Source organism: Channa argus, chromosome 18, assembly GCF_033026475.1.
Source record: "Channa argus isolate prfri chromosome 18, Channa argus male v1.0, whole genome shotgun sequence".
Taxonomy (NCBI): Eukaryota; Metazoa; Chordata; class Actinopteri; order Anabantiformes; family Channidae; genus Channa; species Channa argus.
In genome coordinates this window covers 12282542-12305427 of record NC_090214.1, presented here as the reverse complement: position 1 = coordinate 12305427, position 22886 = coordinate 12282542, and the positions used below count along the sequence as shown (strand labels likewise).

The window sequence follows — 22886 nt, the reverse complement described above, 5'->3', positions numbered from 1 at the left end:
ATAAAAGAAACTTGGCTGCAAGCCTCCTCTCGCTGCCACATCACATTCCCTGATCTGAGTTATAACCTGCAAAACTAATAAGACACCGTACACCACAGGCAGCTGTATGCATGAACCACATTCATACACTGTAAAAATAAATGACCCTGGACTGCTGACAACAACTTGGATGACCCGTATTGTATTTCAGCCGGTAACAGCAAACTGTGATATGCTCACAAATCTGATTAATTTGACAGAATTCATTGCTTCCCGCCTGCCACACAGCCATCGGGGCTTGTTTATAGATGACAACATAGCTGGTGAGAACTTAACAAGACACAGGCTATAAACTAAAATAATCCACGTCAGTACAAGCTTAAGTTTTTAAACACGTTTAAGGCACATTTAGGACACCACGGTCTCCCTCCTGTAAAATATGAGCCAGACATGAACCAAAGATACACATTTTCGTTTTCTGACAATTTGCAGCTGTAGTAATTATGGTCCCTGGTATTTAGACTCACAAAGGTGTGTAACCAGATGGTTGGACTGGTTGTATGGGTCATAAGAACACAGGGTTTCCCACAGAGGACCAGACTCCAAGTCCAGTGTGAAACTACTGTTATTGTGAGCAGACACATCTTGTTACCCTATCCATGTTTATCTATGCCTAAACCTAACTCTGATGTCTTTGCGTCAAAAAGATGCACTTTTAACAGATGCCTGCTCCCCTACACTATGTTGGGGCCCTCTTCCAACAAATGGTCCTGTAGACAGGGACAAACATCATTTTTTGGCCATACAGGTTGGAGGACTTGTTGGCCTTTAGAGCAACTAGCCATAGCATATGATTTACAGTGAAGCATCAGTTGCCTGTAACATCAAGGCAAATGCTCCAATCAGCAGCTCAGAGTGGCCCAGAAATGAGGCCCGTATCCATCATATCGAACCTGCTCCGGGTTAATGTTGACTATGCTTGTTGGCTATGACTGGTTCTGTCTCATGCAATAGCATAAGCATGGCACAAAAACATGGATGTTTTAACTGGATACAACATTAAAATGGGGTTCAATAATCTGAAACCCAGCCATAAAATTACCCTGACGATCCCCATGCTTCCACATTTTGGGGCCAATACAGCTGATGTTGTTTTCCAGTCGCACCTTTCGGGTTCCTGTACAAACCAATGGAGATAAAATTAAATATGAAATGTTTAAAAATTATATTTGACAGTCAAATGTTTACCACTTTATAGCCAATTTATTTGCCACCACTTTTGCATTGACTGTGTGGGAAGAAGGTTTTTTAGGCCAGTGTGCATCATTTGATCTGTGTTGGTTGCGTGCTGTGGTTGAACCACTGTGCCTAAAGCCTCATGGAGGCTTAAAACGTGCTTACAAACTCACCAAGCGGTGTTAAGGTCTCCAACATGAAGAAAGAAGGAAAAAGCAAAGGGGACAAAAAACCTGGAAAATCTCTTACATGCTTCATCTTATGACCACACGTTGCCATTCAGCAAACCGATCCAGTCGAAACCAGCAACCTACAAACAAGCCGAGGCCACAGAAACTGAAGACCCAGATGATGAGGGAGGAAATTAAAAAGCAAATTGCACAAAGCGATGAACATTCAGGCTGGCTGTACGACAGGCCTGTTGTGTTTGTGCAGGGATTTTACTTTAAGCATCTAACTCTATTGTTAAAAGATAGAGTGCGATCCAAACCTTGGCCATTTGTGATTCATATTAAACTATTATTAAACCCATGAGCACCTGGCATTAGCTCATCCCCACATTCCAAATCCTCCGAGCTCAGAGGAGAGGGTCGAGACATATGATGCTCACACTGTGTCCGTGTCGGTTTTAGAGCCGAGGAATATATCAGAATGCATCATGTGACCTATTCTGGAAAGTCTGTCTCAACTTTCTTGATTTTAACTGTAAGCGTCCGGATTTCTCTCATCTTAGCCACATTTACCTGTTAAAGTATGTTTGTTGTTTTTTCTATGTCATGGAAGTGCTCATCTGTGATAACAATAGCACACAACACAATTATAATGATGTTTTTCTACGTTATTCTGGGTTTTTACAGTTTCCAAAGTCATTTTACTGTGGTTATTGTCTTCTAATCTACATGTGGAGCTCACACATTAGAAATCGTTTATGACAGAATACATTAGAAGGCAATAGTCCCACAGAGAAAGTTCTCATTATTTTTGTCTAATTTGAAAAACCATAACTGTAAGTAATCAGATGTCGTGGATTAATAAAAATGTCTCTGTCTCTTTCCCTGGGAATATCCCCAGGCTTTGTTGCTCATTAAGAAGGAAACGTGGAAGAGGAGTGTGAAATTTCAACTGGAATTTTTTTCTGAGCAGGTGGAGGCTCTGCTGTCCCACCTGAACAAGAGGAACATGATAAAACATCAATGACACTACCAAGATTCACAGACAGTCAATAGGTTATAGTGTGTGTTAGTGTAAGTCTCATGAGCAAGAGGTAGAGCAGACTGTAAGTGTAGCTTTGTGTGTATCTACATGAATCAGTGGTAAAACAATCTTTTTTCTAAATTTCCTGTTTGCCATAAACTACAGACAATAATCTTTGCAGAAGATGTCAAACTAGTGCAAACTAGTCCCAATTTAGATGTTTTATTTCTTTCAGCAATTTCAAGCATGTCTCTCAGACTGTGTCATTGTGACTTTTCATTTAGCTTTATAAGTTTTGTCTGTGGTGAGGAAAACCATACAACTGTTTAACGAGTTTTAAGTAGCAAACATTCATCTGCAGCAATGATTACTGTTTGATAATTGTTTACTTTCTTATTCTTCTGTGATATTAAACTGAGCTCTTAACATTTTAAAACTATCTCAGGACAGTTCCTGGCTCTGGGGCCCCTCTCAACATTATTTAACCCTGTCAGACTGTAGTCACGTTTTACTTTCACTGATGATTCAACTCTCATTCAGGAATGTGAGATTAGTTTTTTCAGGGTAAAGAAACAAACAGCGTTAGGTTCAGTTGAATGAAACACACAAAATAAGCAACTTAACGTTCGACCATTGTTCGAACAGGCTCTGCACTGACAGATTCCCCTTGTTTCACCCTGTGAAGCTCTCTGCACCTCCCTGGAGTACACCCATCCCATCAGCATCCCGCCTCTATGTTTTACTCTGTTGCCGACTGCCGGTTATATTTATAGCTCCGTGAGGCAGGACAGAAGGGGGGTGGGGGGGGTGTTATCAAGCTGGCCTTGCATAATGCTGACGCTTGTTACCTCCACCCACTGCAGGTACTGTACCAGGTTTCTGGCTTCTTGTGCCTGCTGCTTTGCTTGCAGTCAGCAGATGCAGAGCCAAGATCCCGACGGTCTGCCGTCATCACGTAGGGTGATAATTTTACGGGTCTACACAAGTTATAAACACTCCAGCTGATACACTACAGTAAATTTAAGACCTCCAGCACAATCTGGGCACACTTTACATGACACCTCATACGCTTTGGCCTCTTAGACGGAAAATAGCTTATACCTGTCACAGATAACAATGCAGCCATAGGTTGTGAGGGATGTTCTCTGAGGGAGAAGATGAGAGGGAGAACTGGAGCCAGAAAAAATAAAAGCTATGAAAAGATTTTCAAGCAGCTCCAGGGAAACGTTTTTTCAAGCAGCTGACAGATAGAGGCCGTTTCCACAAGACATAATTAGCTAGAAGAAACAGGTTTATTTTCATGTTCAGAACTCTCTGAGATGTCCAGAGCAGTGTTCCCGAGAGGTGACTTAGACACGCCTCTTTATAACAGAAGAATGGGCCTTTTATCTTGTTCTGCTTTTTTAGCTGCAACACGAGGCCTCAGTGAGGAATCTGGGAGGAAATGACGTTTAGCTTTGAGCTGAGGGGACAGATGAAAATGCAAAACATCAATGAAAACAATAAAAAAGTAAAAACTTAAATACCTCAAATTCTTGTAGATGTCGAGTATCTTAATATCTGAAGAGCCTCAAAAGAACCATTTAAAGCTCCCATTTTGAGTAAGGTGACAGAGGGCAGGTGTTAAAAAAGAAGACAGCACAGTAATGGTGATACAAAGTGTCCTATTTTCATCAGTAAATTCATTTAGTTGGAAACCAAAATAGATCAGAAAGTCAGAGGACAAAGCATGGGATTTTGTGTTTAACTGTTAAGAGTGAATCTGAATATTTAGACTTTGTAAGTTACATAAGATCTCTTATGTCAAAGTGAAAAATAAACTCTAAATTACTCAAAAATGTAAAACAGAAAACAAGTGACTGCATAAAGATTCACCACCTGTATTGTAACTCACCTGAATCATCATCACCAACTGGAAGGTCCAGTTACTGATGAAGCCGTATCATGGCCAAAATATACATCATGAAGACAAAAAGATGTGAAACATTAATAAAAAGCAGAAGCATCTTAGTGGCCTCACGCACTGGTCTCCTTCTTGCACTGTCACTCAGTTTTGAGGATGACCTGCTGTAGGCACATTTGTACATGCATCATGTTTCCTTCCATTTCCTAATAATGAACTTATTGAATTGTTCTTGTATAAAACCTGTCTTCTGATTTACAATGTTTTCACTTTCTTTTTGAAAACTGGAAAAATGAAATTGTCAATGCTTCAATGTTGAGAAATAAAAAAAAGGTAAATCTTGCAAGGGGCTGATTTTACACGAGGCTAACAATAGCTCTATAGGTTTGGTTACATGGTCCAGTTTTGATTCAATAGTTTGTCAGTGGTGTGATTAGTTAATTAGTTTTAGCACACACACACAGAGTTTTGAATCAGGGGGCATGAAGCCACTTGCTCTTCATCAGCTTTGAAAACAGTGAGTGTGCTTTGTTGTCTTCCCAACAAAACTCAATTCAGAGAGGTCACAGTGGTCTGACAGTTGACGTCTTACTTCAGGGCACAAAAAAACAAGACCAATACTTTTCTGTTGATATCTTTATATTGAAATTCATGAAGTATACACTATTACATTTTCCACACGCTGATAATGTTTTTGTTGTTGGATGATTAAGCTACCTTTTGGCATTTAATTAAACCAAACAGCAGTTTGACTGAGAAGCCTGGAGCAAAATAAAAACATTAGGAACTTAAAACAGCACACGGCAGCAGGTAGGTAGGTACAAGTAGGCAACATAGTTATAGTTAGAGTACAAAATCATAATCAAAAACTCAGTATTTGTTTGCTATATACAACCCAGTGCCTTTAGAGGAATGGCCCTTTGCTTCTGTTCGTCTGGACAATCCGCACAAGTAGATTCCAGCCAATCAGATTCCACTTTCAAGTTAGATGCAATTTACAGTAAAGGTTCATTTTAAGCTGGCAAAAGAGATTTAGCTTAATTTCAGTATGAAGTAATAGAAATAGGAATATTGTTGATCCCCTTTTCTAGTGAAAACATTAAGACTTTATAAGAATTTTGCCAATTTGACTCCTGGGACTGATTATGTAAAAACTTGTGATACTGATGTTTGCTCTGGATGCAGAGTTACATTAGTGGCATTTGACAAGTGTCTGATGTGTGTGACTTTTCAAACACACACACACTCAGTGGTTACTTCAATATTTACTGGTTACCATCTGTGTTTGTTTACTGTCTATGCTGAATTATTTTAGGCATGACAGTGTATAAAATGTTTCATAGGGATTTTGCTCTACGCTGATTCAATGAAGTCGATGGGTTCCAGTCGATTTTTCTGACCTGTGAGATGCTTGTGCTATGCTTGTCCTGTTCCACCTCATTCCAGATGTGCTCTAAGTGCATGCAGCCAGATTAAACACTTCTGTATCACATTCAGGGATCCGTTTTGGGATGATAAACCCTTGATACAAGCTAAGAAAACACTCTTCTTACTGCAAGACCACCAGTCAATCCTGAATCATGTAGCATTTACCAATCACAGATCACCTGCCCACTTTTGCCTCATCTTCTTACAGTCGTCAAGTGTGAGATGCCCTTCTGCACTCGTCCTTGTGTATGTTGAGTAAGGTGTTTCTGAACATTCCTTTCTGACAAGACCTGTTTTTTTCTGCCCCCTTTATTGTGTGCATTTTCCCCACTGCCCTGTTGGAACACAAACAACCACATCCGTCTTTCAGATCCCAACTTTCAAATATATAAGTATCTCTGTCGACATCCCTGGATAACATGGTGTTTAATAAAGTAGTCACTGAGTGTTTGTTGTCATATAAACTTACCAGTGTGTGTACACTGTAATCCATGCTTATCTGTGCAGAGGCCACCCTGCAAACATGACACTGCCAGACAAAGATCACAGAGCAGGTGGCAACATTACAGACGAAGGGCGGTTTGTTTTAAAGGTGCATTCAAGTGCAGCAGAAGTTTCCTGCGTGTGCTTTCTATTTTGGCTTTGCACTTTTTTAAGTGATGTTTGTTACAATCATTGCACAAATCTGGGATTCAACAATGTTCTAACATACACTTACTCTGTAATTCATGTCGGCAGGGTTTGGAGCTTTTTTTCTTAGATCCAAATCAAACAAATACTTGAGCCATTTTTGTTATGTTTGTCTGAAATATGATGTGAGGGACATTTCACTAATGTTGGTTGGTACAACAGCTTCTTCTGTGTTTACTGTAAATCTGATATTTCTATCCTAAAGTAATATCTTTATCAACCTTCAGATCAAGGCTTTGTCAGCAAACGTTTATCATTCAAATACACACTTGAACATAAAAGGAAACAACCGGGAAAAACTGCTTTTCCTTACAGGCATGCACACACTCATAACCTTAGTGCTTTTTCTTTCCCTTGGACTTTCACACACTCTATTTGTCTTTCCTTTATACACAGTTTAAGGTTATTTCAGTCAATTATTTATGCAGTCAACATGTTTTTTTCAGTCTCACGCATTAAAACATACAGCTACCAGTCAGCACAAAACAAAAAAACATGCGCACTTACATACACTCACATCCTCTTTACATAAGCACATTTATGTACATACCTAGAAGTAGAAAGGTATTGTTCAACGTAAATTAGAAAAAGCTCAGTTTTGAAAAGGCGTCTGATAGATCTCGTACCTAAAATGAAAAATTTACAGGGACTGGTTGTTTTGGGCCAGTAGTTTAGAGGGGAACACACAGGAAGGTAAGGTAGGCCGGAGTGTTTTCTTGTCTGTCCTGCATCAGGACAATTACGGTTCAGACATCCTACCTTCCTTCTGCGGGTTTTTAATATCAGCAGTACAAAGATGAAAATCAATGAAGCATTTCTGCTTTTTAAAATGCTTTTCTTTATGTGACCAGTGGAAGCACGTTGTTTCTCTAGTACCATTGTACTGTACTTCATCTTGTTTTTTTCAACCCCTTCTCATCAGCACATTTGGCTGTATTCATTTGGGGTGGGGGGGAGCGATATTTGGGTGAAGGTGGTTAGATTAGGTGGGGCGAGAGCAGGGAAACACAAGAACATTTGATACGCAGAACATAAAACAGTCTGTATTAATGGTCATTAGGGCATTTAATGGTCAGTGTTCAAGTTATGGCCCAGTGGGTTAAGTTTACAGGTCCAGAGGTTTCAGAGTGGCAAGTTGCACTGAGCTCCAGGTGTAGTCTGGGTCAATCTGGGTGCATGGGGTTATTAAGTTAGGTGGTCTCCTTGCCTTGGGTCCCAGTGACAGTTTTGATAGAGCTGAGCGTTCGGTTGAACCACGTCTTCTTGGCAGCTTGCACCTCATTGAGGGCCAGACCAAGGTGGTGCTCTAGGTCCTGATTGTAAAACAGAAGAAATCTGAATTAAATGACAAGAGACAAAACAAATTTGCCAAAAAACAAAATATGCTGTTCATTCAAGGCAAGTTTACCGCAGCTTCACACATTCACTACGTTCAATTTAAAATGCACCCAAACAGTGCGGGCTCAGAGACAGCACTTATGTAGATGACCTGAAGCGCTGTTGCTGGCAGGGGTAGAAGGAATATGCCGTTTTGATGACATTGTATTTTATATTTTATTGTGAGACCAGCTACGGGGTTGTTTTCCAGAAACTATCCCTCCTACACTGGAGGAAAAACAGCATTTTCAACACGATTCAGACTTGAGGACAATGCGTTGTTCATAACAGTCACACTTGTTTAATTGTAGTGGTCTCAGAGTTTCTTGTTTGTGCTTGCTTCAGTTTCTCAACACACACACAAACACACACACACACCTGCAGGAAACTGAATCCATGGCCATAAGTTATTATGACTGTGTTGTACTTGATTTACAACAACTGTGTTTTAAATGCGTAGAACTTGCAAAAGCGCACTAAAAATCAACAACCAGTATTGTTTGGAAAGTGATCCAATGGTAAGTGATACACATTTACTGTTGCAGTTCTGGTACCTGGTACCTGTGTAAAACCTACGTAAACACCGAAGCAGATTTGGTGCAGTGTTTTTTAACTTTGGTGTAAACTGACGGAGACGTCTTAAAGAAGGGCCAGCTGAACACAAATTCAGCTGAGTTTCTGAATAAAAATGGCTGCAGTAAAAGTCTGGCTCTCATTCTTGAATATCTGTGATTTTAATCTAATTTATTTTTACACCTATGCCTTTTCATGCTAATAGACATCATTAATCATGTGAGAAACTCAGTAAAGAGCTCTTTGTTCCTATCAGAGAATACGTTTTATCCAACATACAGTAGTTTATGGTCATCTGGTTTGGCCCAGTTTCCTTTAGATGCACCATGCTAAAAGAAACTAAACCTGACATGTACTTACATTAAACATTTCAACTATGTTCTGAAGATCTTCAATTTAATTGAAGACTGCTGGCCTTAAACGCTGCTTCAGACACTGATCACAGCACTGCCATCACTCTGTTAGTAAATTGAGTTGAGCAAACCAATACTGGCCCCATTTATGTCTTGTTGATGGGAAACGTTTTTCTTTTCTCTCACTTCTTTACCATGGTGCTCTGGAAGTGCTGATGAATTCACAAGAGTCAAAATGCTGTTGACCTCCCTTTTAGCTGCTACGCATATTACACACTATAAATGTCTAGACTGGCTGGACATGATTACGCCTCAACGCACGTCAGACCTCCTTTACCTATTGTCGGCTCTTACTCAAAATTAATTGATTAGTTGATTGATTAATTACCATTAACTGATTAAATTACTATTGCTTGTTGCTACTATGACTTTACTTACTGCTTCTTCTCAAAAGTAAGTTGATACCTTACTCCTTACATTACTTTTCCAAAGGGTTAGTATCTGAAAGACAGAGTCAATAAAGGAAATGGAAATAGTGGAAACGTTTTATCCATCAAATTTGCAGCCACAAACCTAGATTACTTCTTTGTTGCTTGTTGTAGCCTGCTGTCAATGATAAAAATCATATTTAGTTGCTTAGTTAGGGCTACAGTCATTGGCCACGGGCGCAGCGGGCTCATCTTTGTTGGGGTCTAAGTCCACAAGCTTTACATTGTTGTGCTGATTTTTGTTCTTCCCAGTGGGTATTCTCAGAAACCAGGGGACTTGGAGTTAGTGGTCATATAAATTTTGGATTTCAAATCAATCTTTGCCATGGTGATATCGAAAGCAACATTGTAACAAGTTGTTTCTGATGAGAGTAACTGTAACAATATTATTAAAGGTTTCTAATGTTCTACATTACTTGTTGTTGGGAAAAGTAACATTATTACAGAAATGCATTATGGCCTGAACCATCTTAAAGCAGCCTGTATCCTCCCAAACAAATTGTCTGGTATGTTTCTAAAATCTGTAGTAGTAGTGAATGTGTAGTAGTGAATGTGTCATTGCAACAAAATCCAGTGTAGCAGGCACTGTGACTCACTGCCCGTTCAATTATTGGCTTCTACCAGCTAGAGAGAGTCGGGATGGGAAAAGAATTGGTGTTAATGACCTGCAAGCTTGTCCAGTATTTACACTATATTGCAGTTTTTGTGTGTGCATGACTAAATCAGATTTTCATGTTATGTAGTTTGTTTCAAGCCAAAAAACTGTTAGCGTACCTGGATTTTGCACTCAGCCTCCACCAGTTGCAGTTTAGTCTGAGCTAATTCCAGCTCCATCTCTCTCAGCTGGTTCTTTAAACCCTCCTTCTCCTCATCGGTCTCCTGAGCACCCCCAGCAGTAGCTGTGGTCACAGCAGATCGCACACGTCCCTCTTTGTTGAAAAGGCTACTACACTTTTCACAGCCTTCCACTTTGGACTAGAGTGGGATTGGATTGAAGGACAGAGAGAAAAAATATAACAGCTTAGAGAAAAAATAAGGCAACTAGCATCTTTATATCAGTAGCTGACCTCACAAGCCCGTTTTGTTCAAATGATCTGCTTCTCACAGCCCTCTCCTTCAAGCTAAAGGGAAAAAGATGACAAATGTGGGAAATAGAAGCATAAAGAAAGTCTCCTGGTCAAGGCACAAAAAGAGATTTTGGGGTAGATAAAACAGCTATAGTCCAGCACTATAACCGACAACTGTTATAGCTTATAACCAAGGAGAAAATACTGACTTTAGATAAATAAAACCTGCCACTGGGGCTTTTCTGTGTGGAGTTTAAATGCATTCCCCATGCTTGTGTGGGTTTCCATCCGCAACGCTGGTTTTCTCCCACAGACCAAAGAGACATGCTATTAGGTTACATGGTGATTCTAATTGCCTGTAGGTGTGATAGTGAATGGTTGTCTATCTGTGTGTGTCAGCCCTGATAGATTGTAAGCCTGTTGCTTCAGCACCACTGTAAGGCTTTAACAGGTCAAGGTGCTTAGATGGATGGATGGAATAAAGGAGATACATAAGTGAGAAGAAAATGTTTTCCTTAGAAAGGACATGAACGGTAACCAAAGCAGAAGTAAAACTACTTAAAAAACAGAAGTGTACAAAAACCTTGATTTCTGTTGGTTGACACTAGCTGTAAACATTTAATACAGAAATCATAAAAAAGGAGAATATGCTGTAGCAACTTTATAGCTACATACACAGAATGTGCCCAACAAACCTACTAACATATTACCACAGTTTCCACATACTATCCATATCAGAGTGGTAGTTTACTGAATGAGCAGTAAATTGAGAAAGTTGGGTCATGATATTTTAAATATCTATAAAACAACTATCCTGCGAAAAAACAACTGCTCTGTTGCTTCAAGCAAACTCACGTGACCTAAATAATTGCAGACTAGTTTGACTGATCGCCTCTTATAGATTTACACAATTGGTTATCTACTCTATTCCATTTCTGCAACTACATATAATTTATATTATTACTATTGGGCTATTTATTCTGTTCCATGGTTCTTAATGTAATTTTTAACTTTGCTGCTGTGGCACCTGAATTTCCCCCTCAGGGGATCAATAGCAGTAGTACCTTAACTACAACAACAATCCATTTTGTTTTCTAGTGTGTATCCATCAAAGAACAGTACTTAACTTACTGTGGAAGCAGGTCATTCACTGCCAGATGTTTCAAGATACACTGTGAGGTGCTTAAAAGTGGAAAACTCTCCTCAGACTAATCAAATATAACACTACTGCAAAAGTGCAAATAATTACAGTAATGGTCAGATCGCCATGAGATTCTACTGGAAAGTTTGTGTGTGTGTGTGTGTGTGTGTGTGTGTGTGTGTGTGTGTGTGTGTGTGTGGGTAGGGGGGCGTTTAACTGTGTTAAGAAAAATTGATCTGTCTTTGCCAACCAGGGTTAATGGAGAAGCAACAGTTAACGTGACCCTCTGTGAAGAGTGGCAGACATTGGATCTCACTTAGGACTGGGATTATTCAACAGGAGCAGACCTGTAATCCAGTTAAGTAAATACACCTGCACATGCAAACGACACATAATATCCAGTGATAATGTGACACGGATATTGACAGTCATCCAAACTCTTTAGGGCTGTTGTTACATCATTAATTCTTCAATTAGTAAAGACACATACACACACACTTATTCATTCATACAGTTGATTCTAACAGCAGAGTTACTGTATGTAATTATGCTCCACTTACAGTATAATGCTGTGTTTGAGGGCACAGAACATCGTTTGTGTTGTGTCTGTTTGAGTGAGTAAAACTCACCCTGATTTTGTCCAGCTCTCCTCGGTTGGCTGTCTGTTGTTTCTCCAGGCGTTCGCTCAGTTGGGAGCAGATCTACAGGAATCAGAGAAACGGGTAAAGATTAGATTTATTCACTGATATGTTTTTATGCTGCTGTCAACTTTATCAACAGTTCAACAAAGCTCTATTGCATTGTGTGCAATGGAGTTAAATATATACTACTAATAAATTAAATAGCGTCAATGCAAGATACATTTTGGGGCAACCACCAGACCCCCAGGACCCTGAATGGGATAAGCGGTTAATCAATCATATCCTCCTCCTCCCACAACAAACAACCATGTTTTTTTTTTTACTTTCCCTATAAAGGACGAATAATAAGTTGTGTTTTCAGTTTAGTAAAGATAGTAAAAATACTAATTTAAAAAATTGCATGCCCATGCAATTAAGTAGCCATATGGTGTAGTAATGGAGTGTTTCACCAAGAAAGACTTAAAAAAGTTGTATCTTTTGTTTCTAACTCCTTCATGTTTCCACTACCTGGTGCACAGTGTCCCAAGTCCATTTGTGGCTCTTGAGAAATCAGAGACTTCATCCTCTTAATCTAAGTCAATTAGTGGTGTCATGAGGTCCTGTCTTTCCAGCAGTGCACACAGGATGTAGAGTACATCCATGTGAAAGCATGTGTAATTTGCCTACACACACACTCTATTTTCTCCTTTTCTTCTTTCTATACCATATAACATACAGCCACACACACACTCTCACACATTCTAGCTCATAGAATGAAAAGAGATCAATGTGACATGAGTAATTTCAACAGATACATTGGGTCATCTCCCCTCTCTGTTCCTGCTCTCTGCAGCATATACATTAGAGCTGCTTATTCTCCACCTTTAGAGTTCAACCTATACATCTATCAGTGTATTTTTAGACAGATATCCATCTCTCTGCTCCTACAAGTCTATCTGTCTTATCTGCTCTCCACTGTCCGTACTGTACCCATCTCTCTACATTTACTTCATCCCTGCCGGCCCCTTATTTATTATAATCTTGCAGCTCCCCCTTGCTATTTTATGGGATCCTACCCAATGTTTTACTTTGTTACGCATTTTTTTTGAGCTGGTCAAGCTCGGATGTAGTGCTCAATAGTAATAATATTTTACTGCCTTGTTTTCTAAAATTGGTAAAAAGCCTGAGATGATTGTGTTGAGGAGGAAAGTGTGTTCTGCTAAGTTTTAAAGTCTATGTTACATGGGGTCAGTATAGTCAGGAATACTTTTTGCTAAACCATTTCCAACTGAATGCCCAAATTCAGGAAGAACTGGTTGTGCTCATCTTTATTCTTCAATAAATAAAGTGTCTATGGTACAAATATTTTAAAGCGCAGAAAATAAATATAATTCCAACAGGGCCTGGCACACATTGCTGTACCTGGCACGTACGCAGCTTGACTGAGTGCATCTACACAGACTCTGCTCCTACAACTGACACAGCAATACACCATTCAACACTGTTTTTAGCTTCACCAGTAACAGACGTTTCTCTGTCCTCATGAGCTGGAGGAGCAATTAGCACAAAGCTTTTTGGGCTCTAATCCAACAAAAAGAAAGTTGCCATTTGCAGACACTGAAAAAGGAAAATGCTATCTGGAGAATTATCTGGGTTGGAAAACAATGCGGCTATTTTGGTGCATTCAACTTGTCAATCGCAGAAGGTTGAATGATGTTGTCCTCCCTCTGCTCTCTTCTCCACAGAATTCTCTTCATTTCTCTTCCTCTCTCTACATCTAGCGCCCCAATCCTCCCTATTGCAAAAATAACTATTTTTGACAAAGCCACATTTTCACACTCAGCACAGCTCTAAGCTGTGTGCTAGCAATGTGAAAGCAGCTTTTAACCATATTACACTCAAAATGACACAGCCATCAAATCCTTCCCCCTCCATGATAGCTCTTGTCACCAGGTTTCAGATCTGCTGTTAATTCCAATCTGCCGCCAATATTTTTAGACTCAGGTGAAGTTAAGGTCTGTTTCTAAATAAGTCCTCTTGCTATTTCTGTCTTGTTGCACAGGGAGCAATCACAGTTGGACTGTTGCATAATGTCTGTGCTGATGGTTATAATACTTGATCTGGATAGGTTTATATTAAGCATTAAGTGACAGGAGGAGATCTGAATGGATGGAATTCACTGCAAGAGGAATTCATAGAGGGAGGAATTCAAAATATGCTCACAGACTCAGTGATCAAAGACTCTGGGTTCAGCTAAGGAACAGTTTGTTAAATCAGACATTTCTGCTTCGCAAACTAGATGAGTGGGTGAAAACAGATTGCTCTTATAATATTTTTAAATATCTATGGCTGGTGTTGCCACAGTAATGGCATGATCAAAGTCTAAATGTGAAAAGGCAAGCCAAATAAGGAAACATAAGTAGCGAGGTAGTCAAATGCTTACTCCTCAAACATCCAGAGACAAATGATAAAATGAGGACAGACAGATAAAAAATGTAAAAGGGACACAAACCACACTGTTATCCACAGTAACAAAAAATAGATTTGATAAAATGCTGGTTTGGCAATGCTAGTAGAGCAGAGTGTAATAGACCAAGTGTGTAAGAAAAACAAGATGATGTTCAGTGATACAATGTTCTCTGAATTTGTGTACTGTTAATAGACTTTAGTTTTATAGCTTCTAAGATTTTTTTTCTTCTTTTTTTTGTAGTTTCAGGGTTGTCAGAGTCACCACTTGCTGATTTGGCACATTCTTTGTGCTGGATGCCCTTCAAGACACAAACCTCCCCAATTTCTACTGGACTTGGGACCGTGCACATACGGCTTGGGATGGGGATGGGCTGTTGGGGATTCGGTGTCTTGCCCAGAGACACTTCGACATAAGAGCAGGGTGTATTAAACATAATTAAATCTTTCCTTTCCATTTTCGGCAGTAAAAATATAAAGAACTGTCAGATAGAGAAGTACCAGATTTAACTAAAACAGCTGATTCAACAGCACCTATTTGCTTCACTTTACACATGCTCTCACTAAAGATTCACAGATTACCAGCCTATAACTTTTTACCATTATAGTCCTAGATTAAAACTAAGAGGGTCATTGCCATATTTAGTTTTATTTATTTTTCGTTTTTCGTTTCGTTTCGTTTTATTTACACATCGTTTTATTATTTATCGCTGTTTTTATTATTTATCTTTTTTATATATTATTAATTATATTAGATTATGTCAGTTGAAAGGAATCAACACTTGTTTTAAGAGACATACTACATACTATAAATTCTGCAGTAAAAGGCAGAGACACAGAATACATACCTGCTTATATTCTCCAATAATGGAGCCATTCTTCTTGATCTCTGATTCAGACTTATCAAGCTCTCGCCTACACATTTCCTTTAACTGTGGAAACACACACACACACACACACACACACACACACACACACACACACACACACACACACACACACACACAAACCAATTCAGTGAGGCTGTTTCAGGGGAGAGACCAAGGACAGAGGCAGAGTCAGAGGCCCCAGAGACCATGTGGCTGCCATGAAATGTAAAGATGACAGAAAAAGGTATTGGAAGATGAGAAGCTCAGGGCAAAGTCGTGCCCTCCACAAACCTGTACACAAGCACATAAATCACTCAGAGCTATACCTACACACTCAAGAATAGAGGAGACATCTGAAGGACAGCACTGAACACACATGGCAAGACAGAACAGCAGATCTGCCCTTTGCCTCAAAGAGATTTTTCTGCACTGAAGAAGATCAACATACAAGATGAACGAACACAATGATATTTGGGGGTTGAATGTGGACAATATGTGTCTTTATAGAAAAGATAATGGAGGAAGCCCTGCAAATATATGGACTATAGTATTTTCTACAAATGATGGTAAGCAAAGCAGAGAAAGGGAAATAAACAGTGAAACTGAACATCATTCAAATGGTGTAGTGTGTCTATAGCTAAAAATAAGTTTTGCAATGGTTGATTTTGAACGAAAACTTGAAGACACTGTACTTCGTTAACAATACAGAGGGCTCAGGTACAGCCTGTCACATTATTATTGCACACTTCCTGCTGGGCTCCTTCTTGACCCCAGGGAAGGAGATTTAAGCGGCTTTTTTTCATAATTAATCATTCTCATGGGATTTTGTATTGTAATAGTGCTGACACTTTCCTGCTGTCTGTACCATTGTGTGTCACATCAGATTTATGTTTATTTAGATTTTATTCAGATCATGTTGTTTATTTTAGACAACAGCTGGGCTTGGGAAAAGGTTTTCCTCCACACAGGCTGAGTTTGAATCTAGATAAAAGTGTCTCATTGTCGGCTCTAACCTGTGCAGATTCTTCTTCCAGTCGTCTTTTCTCGTCCTCAGACTCCACCAGTTTCTGTTTGGTCAGCAGCAACTCTTTATTCAAAGCATCTGCCTTCTCCTCGGCCTGATGGACACAACACACACACACACACACACACACACACACACACACACACACACACACACACACACACACACACACACACACACACACACACACACACACACACACACACACACACAGACAAAATGACCCAGAGCTGATGAGGTCACTGTAAGTTAGACCTGGCTTACTTTCTCTCTACCATCTCTCTTTTCAAAGTAACCCAAGCTGTGATACACACAAACATGCATTCCCTCACTTCACAGACACATTACTATACACAGTGTAAAGTTTGCTTCTGTTCCACAAGCATACTTCTTCTTTTACTCTCCCCAATGTTTATACGCATGTCAAAAAAAAAAAAAAAAATTGCACAAAATATTCTTTCTCTTCAACTTACATTATCAAGGTCTTTGCGCAGGGCTATCTTGCTGCTTACTAGTTCATGTGCCAGGTCGTCATTCTCCTGCTCCAAACGCATGTTAGCCTCTTGTAAACGACGGTTTTCTCGCTAGACAGATGGACAGAAAGATAGAGGAAAAAGGAAGGAAAAGAAGGAAGACAACAGGAGATAAAAAATGACAAGAATGGAACAAAGAAAAAGAGTGGGACAGCACAACAGAAGAGAATATGAAGAGAGAGAAGTTAAAGGGCCATAAAAGAGGAAGGAAAGTGAAGGGAAACCAAGGCAGGGAAAATTAGTTAATCATAAAGAGTTGCGTATGTAAGCCATGTAATATGTAAGCTTCTCTTCCTGGTTCAGTACTTTATAGAGTAGTGTGACAATATATGAAGTATTATGAGACTAAGTCAGTGTAAATTTGACTGATCAGGTGACAGCATAATTACACGGTAAAAGTTGTATGAAATGTTTGACAGACATGAGCTGTTTACACATTAACACCAACAGGCAGCTGTATTGAATGGATGGATATTATGAAATCGTGAGCGTTAGTATAACAAGTCTGATATTGCACATATTATTTATTGTCTTCATTAAAATGTACCTGTTTATTCATGTTAAGTCTGTGATTCTAATTCCAATATTTTACACATGAAATCTCAAATGATAGGTGGTTTTTAAACAGCCTAATGTGCTTTCGAAAATATGATAAACATAACTGTCTCATAATCCAACTATATTAGGCTGACTAAATCAATTTATGCAATGCCTTAATGCATGGGTGTATGGAAAGCCTTCTGAATAGCAATAACAAAAACATCCCGATACTGTGTAACAAACACAAATGGAATTTGTTCCTTAGAAGCATTTTTAAGAGCGAGCAAACAGAAGTAGTTCAGTCAGTGTAATTGATGATGATGTACTATATACAAGCAACCCATTACCCTTGAGGTGACATGTGGCATGACAATAATAGCTTTTTTAAGGGCCAGGCAGTTTCTCTTTCTCAAAAACAGGAATGTCAAGGACTAAAAAAAAAAAGATTTATTCAGCTCAGTGGAAATACTAAATAAGGTAGTTGTTTTGACAATGATAGATACATTTACACACCATTTTATTGTGGTACCCTTTGGCAACTCCATTTAGGTTGCAATACTGACAGTAATAACACACTCTATTATTTACACTAAAGAGACAGCAAGTTACAGTACACAACTTCCATGTTTATTAGATTTATGCTAAAGCCAACACTGGCACTGGTCTTTTTTCATGGAGAAGTAACTGATTTTTGTATCCTTAAATTGTGCATGTTTACACTTGTGTTTATGTCTACCTCATATCTCTCAATGGGGGCTTCCTGCTGCTCCTGCTGCTCCCTTATGGTGTGGTACTCCTTCTCAAATTTCTTCAGTTTCTTTTGGCTGATCTGTTTGACAGTGAGAGAAGACAAAAAAATTATGATAAAGAATTTAGCACAAAAGGTGGCTGCCTGTGTAAAATCTTGGCTGACAGACTGCAAGTTCACTGGGATTTCTGTCTGTTTGGTAACGTATACCACCTTAAACTTTTTGTTTTGAGTTTTGTTTCTGTGTACATGAAATTAAAACAAATTAAAAACAGCTGAATGAACTTCGCTGTCTACCAAGACATATAAGTTGCGTCTATGGATTTGATTGCATCAAGTTACACTTGCAACATAGTAAAACTGTTGTCTTTTTGTTCTCGTCTACATGTGAGTCTGTGCATTATGATCTCAGGTTTAGAATTATACTACAACGTAGCCCATGATCCAAATGCTTATCACCTGATGGTTGCAACACTGACACAGCATGTCCCATATTTAGTTTGCATGTGTGTACACTCTCAGAGTATATTTGTATATACTTCCTGCTTTGTAAGTGGAAGACTGTTAAAAGGTAGGGAAAAAGTAACAACAGATTAGGGCAGTTTGCCTTAGCCCTCCACTTTGTCATTCTTTTTCATTCTCTCTTGTGGCCCTGACAGCTTGGTCTCCAGAAGTTGCCAAACCAGTTAGGAACACAAAGTTTCCCATGGTCTCTCAAGTACAGGTATAATGTAAACACATATTTATCATTTGAATCAGTTATAATTAACAAACTTCGAGTTCAGTGTCTTTACTATTGTCCTCTGAATGTACGTTACAAGAGGGAAGAGGCTTATTGTAATAGCATCTACTTTCTCTTAGAAATTTGCTTATTATTCTATGCTTTTCTAAAGCGGAATACATCCTCAAACATTTTATTACAGCTGCTAGAAAGCTGTTAACTGCATAAAACATCTATGTAAATGTGCTCAATGTACTAGGCAGAGCTATAGAGTACAGAAAAGTGGGATATAGATAAACAGCAAAACCACTCAGGTAAACAAAAAAGCTGCATAGGGTGTAAGAAAAACTGCATGTGTTGGTGATTTTTGTTTAAATTTCCAAGGCAATTTGAATATACGGTATCAGCCTTGTAAATCAAAAGACTGAAAGTAGTAACCTCTGATACACATGAAAAGTTTGGAGTTTGCAAAAAAAGCACCCAAAGGACTCTCACACTGTAAGGAACAAGATTCTCTGGTCTGATGAAACCAAGATTGAATGGTTTGGCCTAAATTCTAACGGTGATGACAGGAGGAAACCAGCACCTACCACCTGCTCAGTACCATCCATACAGTGAAGCACAGTGGAGGCAGAATCAAAAATTTAGAGACATAAATTCTGTTTCCACTTTGACATTATGGAGTACCGGCTATGCATTAATGAGAAAAAAAATAATATAAACGATGTAGTACCAGACTTCAACATAACAAAATAAAAATAAAATAATAAAGGGGGGGGGGGGTGTCTAATAACCATCTTAATGCACTTTTTTCTAAGTATACTCACCAGACCAAACTTACAGTGTTTTCATAATTTATGTTTAACAGATGCCTGTATGATGAATACTGAAAACATCTTCAAAACCATTCATCAAGTCGAGCTGACTTTGATTTAGTTCAATTGAATTTTTCTCAGCTGAAGAAGCTGCATCTCTTCCTGCTGTCTGCTCTAACCCTAAACCAAAACCCAAGCTGGCTCTTTTACAGAGCTTGTCTTAATAAATATCTCAACCCAAAGTTACCTTCAAAGTCAGGGACTGTAAAATAGGCCATGCTGTTCAAAACAGGACAGGACACAGGTGTGTGTTTGTGTGTGTGTGTGTGTGTGTGTGTGTGTGTGTGTTTGAAAGACAGAGACAGAAAAAGCATGTTAGAGCGCAAGGGTTCATAGCATCTGTGAAGCCTTACCTGAAGCTCAACAGTGGCCCCTAATGGTATTTCTGCAGACCCCCTGAACTATCCATTATTTACTCTACTAAACTTATCTTGATTTACTGAAAATATGGTCAATAACAGTACTTGGAAAAACAGAGCTTAACGCACAGCCTAAGTTGTTTAAGAGATGGCTTGTGTATAATAATAGTAAATATAAGACTCTAGTTGGTTGTAAACTCACCTTCATGCTACAAGCCAGCTCCATCAGTTTCTTTGCATTTTCCTCAGACCGGTATCTCTTTGGAACCGGCACACGAAAGAATTTGAGTGCACCCTCAAAATCTGTTTGGATCAGATCATCTTTTGATGTCTGTGGAAAAAGTAACAAATAGTTCAATTAGGTACATAATTATCCATGCCACAGTATTCTGTTTAGCAGACATTAATTTCCTTTTTGTAACATGAAACAGCTCGATCCTTTAAATCAGACAACATAGGGTGAATTACAGGTAGTTGAGAGACCACATTAGGTCTAAAATTAAATGTTGTTCCAAACAAGTTTTTCCCTGACTAAACTCTTAATTTGAGGAAAAACCTTCAGAGACCTGCCTTCAGAGGCTCAGTGACAGTGTATACATGTGTCTGCAGCTGCTAATATGTGCCATTGTGTAAACTCTAGACTTCCTGTTGGCATGTGTTATGTGTCTGGTTCTAATCAGAGCTGTGGTTGTCAGTGTGTATCCGGTGTTTAATTCTTTTTTCATTTTTGTGTGGGCCACAGTAGCTTACCTTCAGAAGTGCCAAGGCTACATTGAAGATCACACTGATGCCCTGGGTATGAAGAAAAAAAGCCAACGTTGCAGAACAAATAAAAATACAACAAATAAAACAAATAAACAAATAAATGAGAGAAATATCTAGACTGCAAACATAATCAGTCCTGTTGTTTTAGTTTTGTAGTTGTTGCTAATGGTTCCCAGTTTTGCAGCTATGAATAGGGATAGTCTCTCCCACTCTTCCTTGCAGATTATTTGTTTATTCTGGCAGACATTAACGGGTGGTTAGTTATGTAGGTATTTTTTGGCCAGCCAATTCAAAAGACATCCATAAACTCTTCACTAGCCTTGGTGACATTATGGGGACTTTATCCTCTGAGGCCCCTAGTGCAATGTCTGTATTATGTGCATGAGCTCGTGTGTGTAGCACGTTGCTCTGTCCCAAATTGTTGGCAGGATTTAAAGCGAGTGAATATGCGTGCTGATGAGGTTTCTATCACTTGATTGTGATAGAACCTTTTGTTATTAATTGCATGGCTCAGATGTGCATTGAACAAAACACTGTTTCCCACAGTCTAGGTTTTCTATCATATTGTGCCTCCTGTCCACGCTTTGCGCACTAAATCAAGCGGAGTTTCACACGTGAGGATGCTTCTCACTCAGACAATCTCCCACTGTGTGCCACATGCGTGAAATGCCGATCCGAACCATGTCTGAAGCTGACTCCTAACATTGTGTAGCATTCATATGTGAAACAAGCTTGGAAACAGAGCTTGATAGCCAGGCCAAGAAGACACAGGATACATTTGAGCTAAGCTCGGAGTGTTGTAGTACGGTGTTTTGTATTACAGTATTTGTCATTTTTACATGTCTAAAACTGATGAGTCTATTTAGAATATTGTGTAATGAGCAAAAAACAATGTTAAATAGATTGAAGGTTAAACTTAAATCTGAACGCAGTAAAATGCCCATGTAAAAAGTTGCATATATTTTCAAAACCTTTTTTTTTTTTTTTTTTACTGCAGCCATGAAAGTTGTGTGTTTCTCTCTTATTACCAACCTCACACAGTAGCAGGTCAATGATATGGAAGACCATGTAAAGAGGAAACTTGGCTGTGAAGAGGGTGAGGAACCACTGAGAAGCATACATATGAGCCTCCAGACCCACATTCAGGAAATGGTTGTACAAATCTGGTATATATTCCTGTTGAAGGAAGAAAAAAGTGGCAGAGAAAAAGTATTTAAAAAAGTAAAATATAGGACAGGGCAGAAGAGAAGTAAAAGGAACAACGTGTAGAGAAAGAAAAAGGAGAAAGGTTAATTACAGATGTAATTGAAAAAAAGTTAAACACATAAAGGAAGAATGTCTGGGGAAAATGTACTGTTAGAGGAGAAACCATTGCTATAGCATACATTAAGAAAAAGCATTTTACACACACACACACACACACACACACACACACACACACACACACACCTGCATGAGTCTCTCCAGCTGGAAGAACTTGCAGTGCAGATCTTCAAAGTTCTGCTTAAAAAGGTCCCTGAGCCCATAATCAAACATGATCTTGACCAGCACACTGAACGCTTGCTCCTCTGGCATCTAAAGAGGAAAAACAACACATTTAGAAATCATTGCCAATTCATATCCTAATGATATGACAGCTGTTATGACTAACAGCTTCCCCATTTAAATATCTTTAGATAGACGTTACTTTGCAAACATCTCCTAGTAAATTTGGTAATTATTCTATACAGATGTGTACATTGTTTCTCCACTAGGGGGAAGTGTTGACCTGTCCCTGGACTGAAGGAATACTTAAAAGCAAAAGCTGGAGGGTAGAATATTAAAATGAACATATTATATATTAGTTACACATGTAAAATATATAATAATATCAGTATCCCACAGACACCACCACCTATCTGTAATTGTTCTACTTTTACGTAGTAAGACTACATAAT

The 22886-nt window shown here is 39.0% G+C and overlaps 1 protein-coding gene across 5 annotated transcripts in view; it reads right to left on the bottom strand.

Moving 5' to 3' along the window:
• Positions 1-5919: 5919 nt before the first annotated feature.
• LOC137104067 (rab GTPase-activating protein 1) overlaps positions 5920-22886 on the bottom strand; it is a 59531-nt gene continuing 42564 nt past the window's right edge. For 4 of the 5 annotated variants that reach the window (XM_067484883.1, XM_067484884.1, XM_067484887.1 and 1 more), the window contains 11 exons: positions 22399-22524; positions 21982-22125; positions 20935-20976; positions 20387-20515; positions 18218-18310; positions 16882-16992; positions 16398-16502; positions 15364-15447; positions 12059-12130; positions 9996-10196; positions 5920-7743 (listed from right to left, as the gene is read on the bottom strand). In XM_067484883.1, coding sequence (XP_067340984.1) covers positions 7621-7743; positions 9996-10196; positions 12059-12130; positions 15364-15447; positions 16398-16502; positions 16882-16992; positions 18218-18310; positions 20387-20515; positions 20935-20976; positions 21982-22125; positions 22399-22524 — 1230 coding nt within the window. In that variant the 3' untranslated portion in view covers positions 5920-7620. The remainder of the gene's footprint in view (positions 7744-9995; positions 10197-12058; positions 12131-15363; positions 15448-16397; positions 16503-16881; positions 16993-18217; positions 18311-20386; positions 20516-20934; positions 20977-21981; positions 22126-22398; positions 22525-22886) is intronic. The other variant, XM_067484885.1, reaches the window with a different exon arrangement.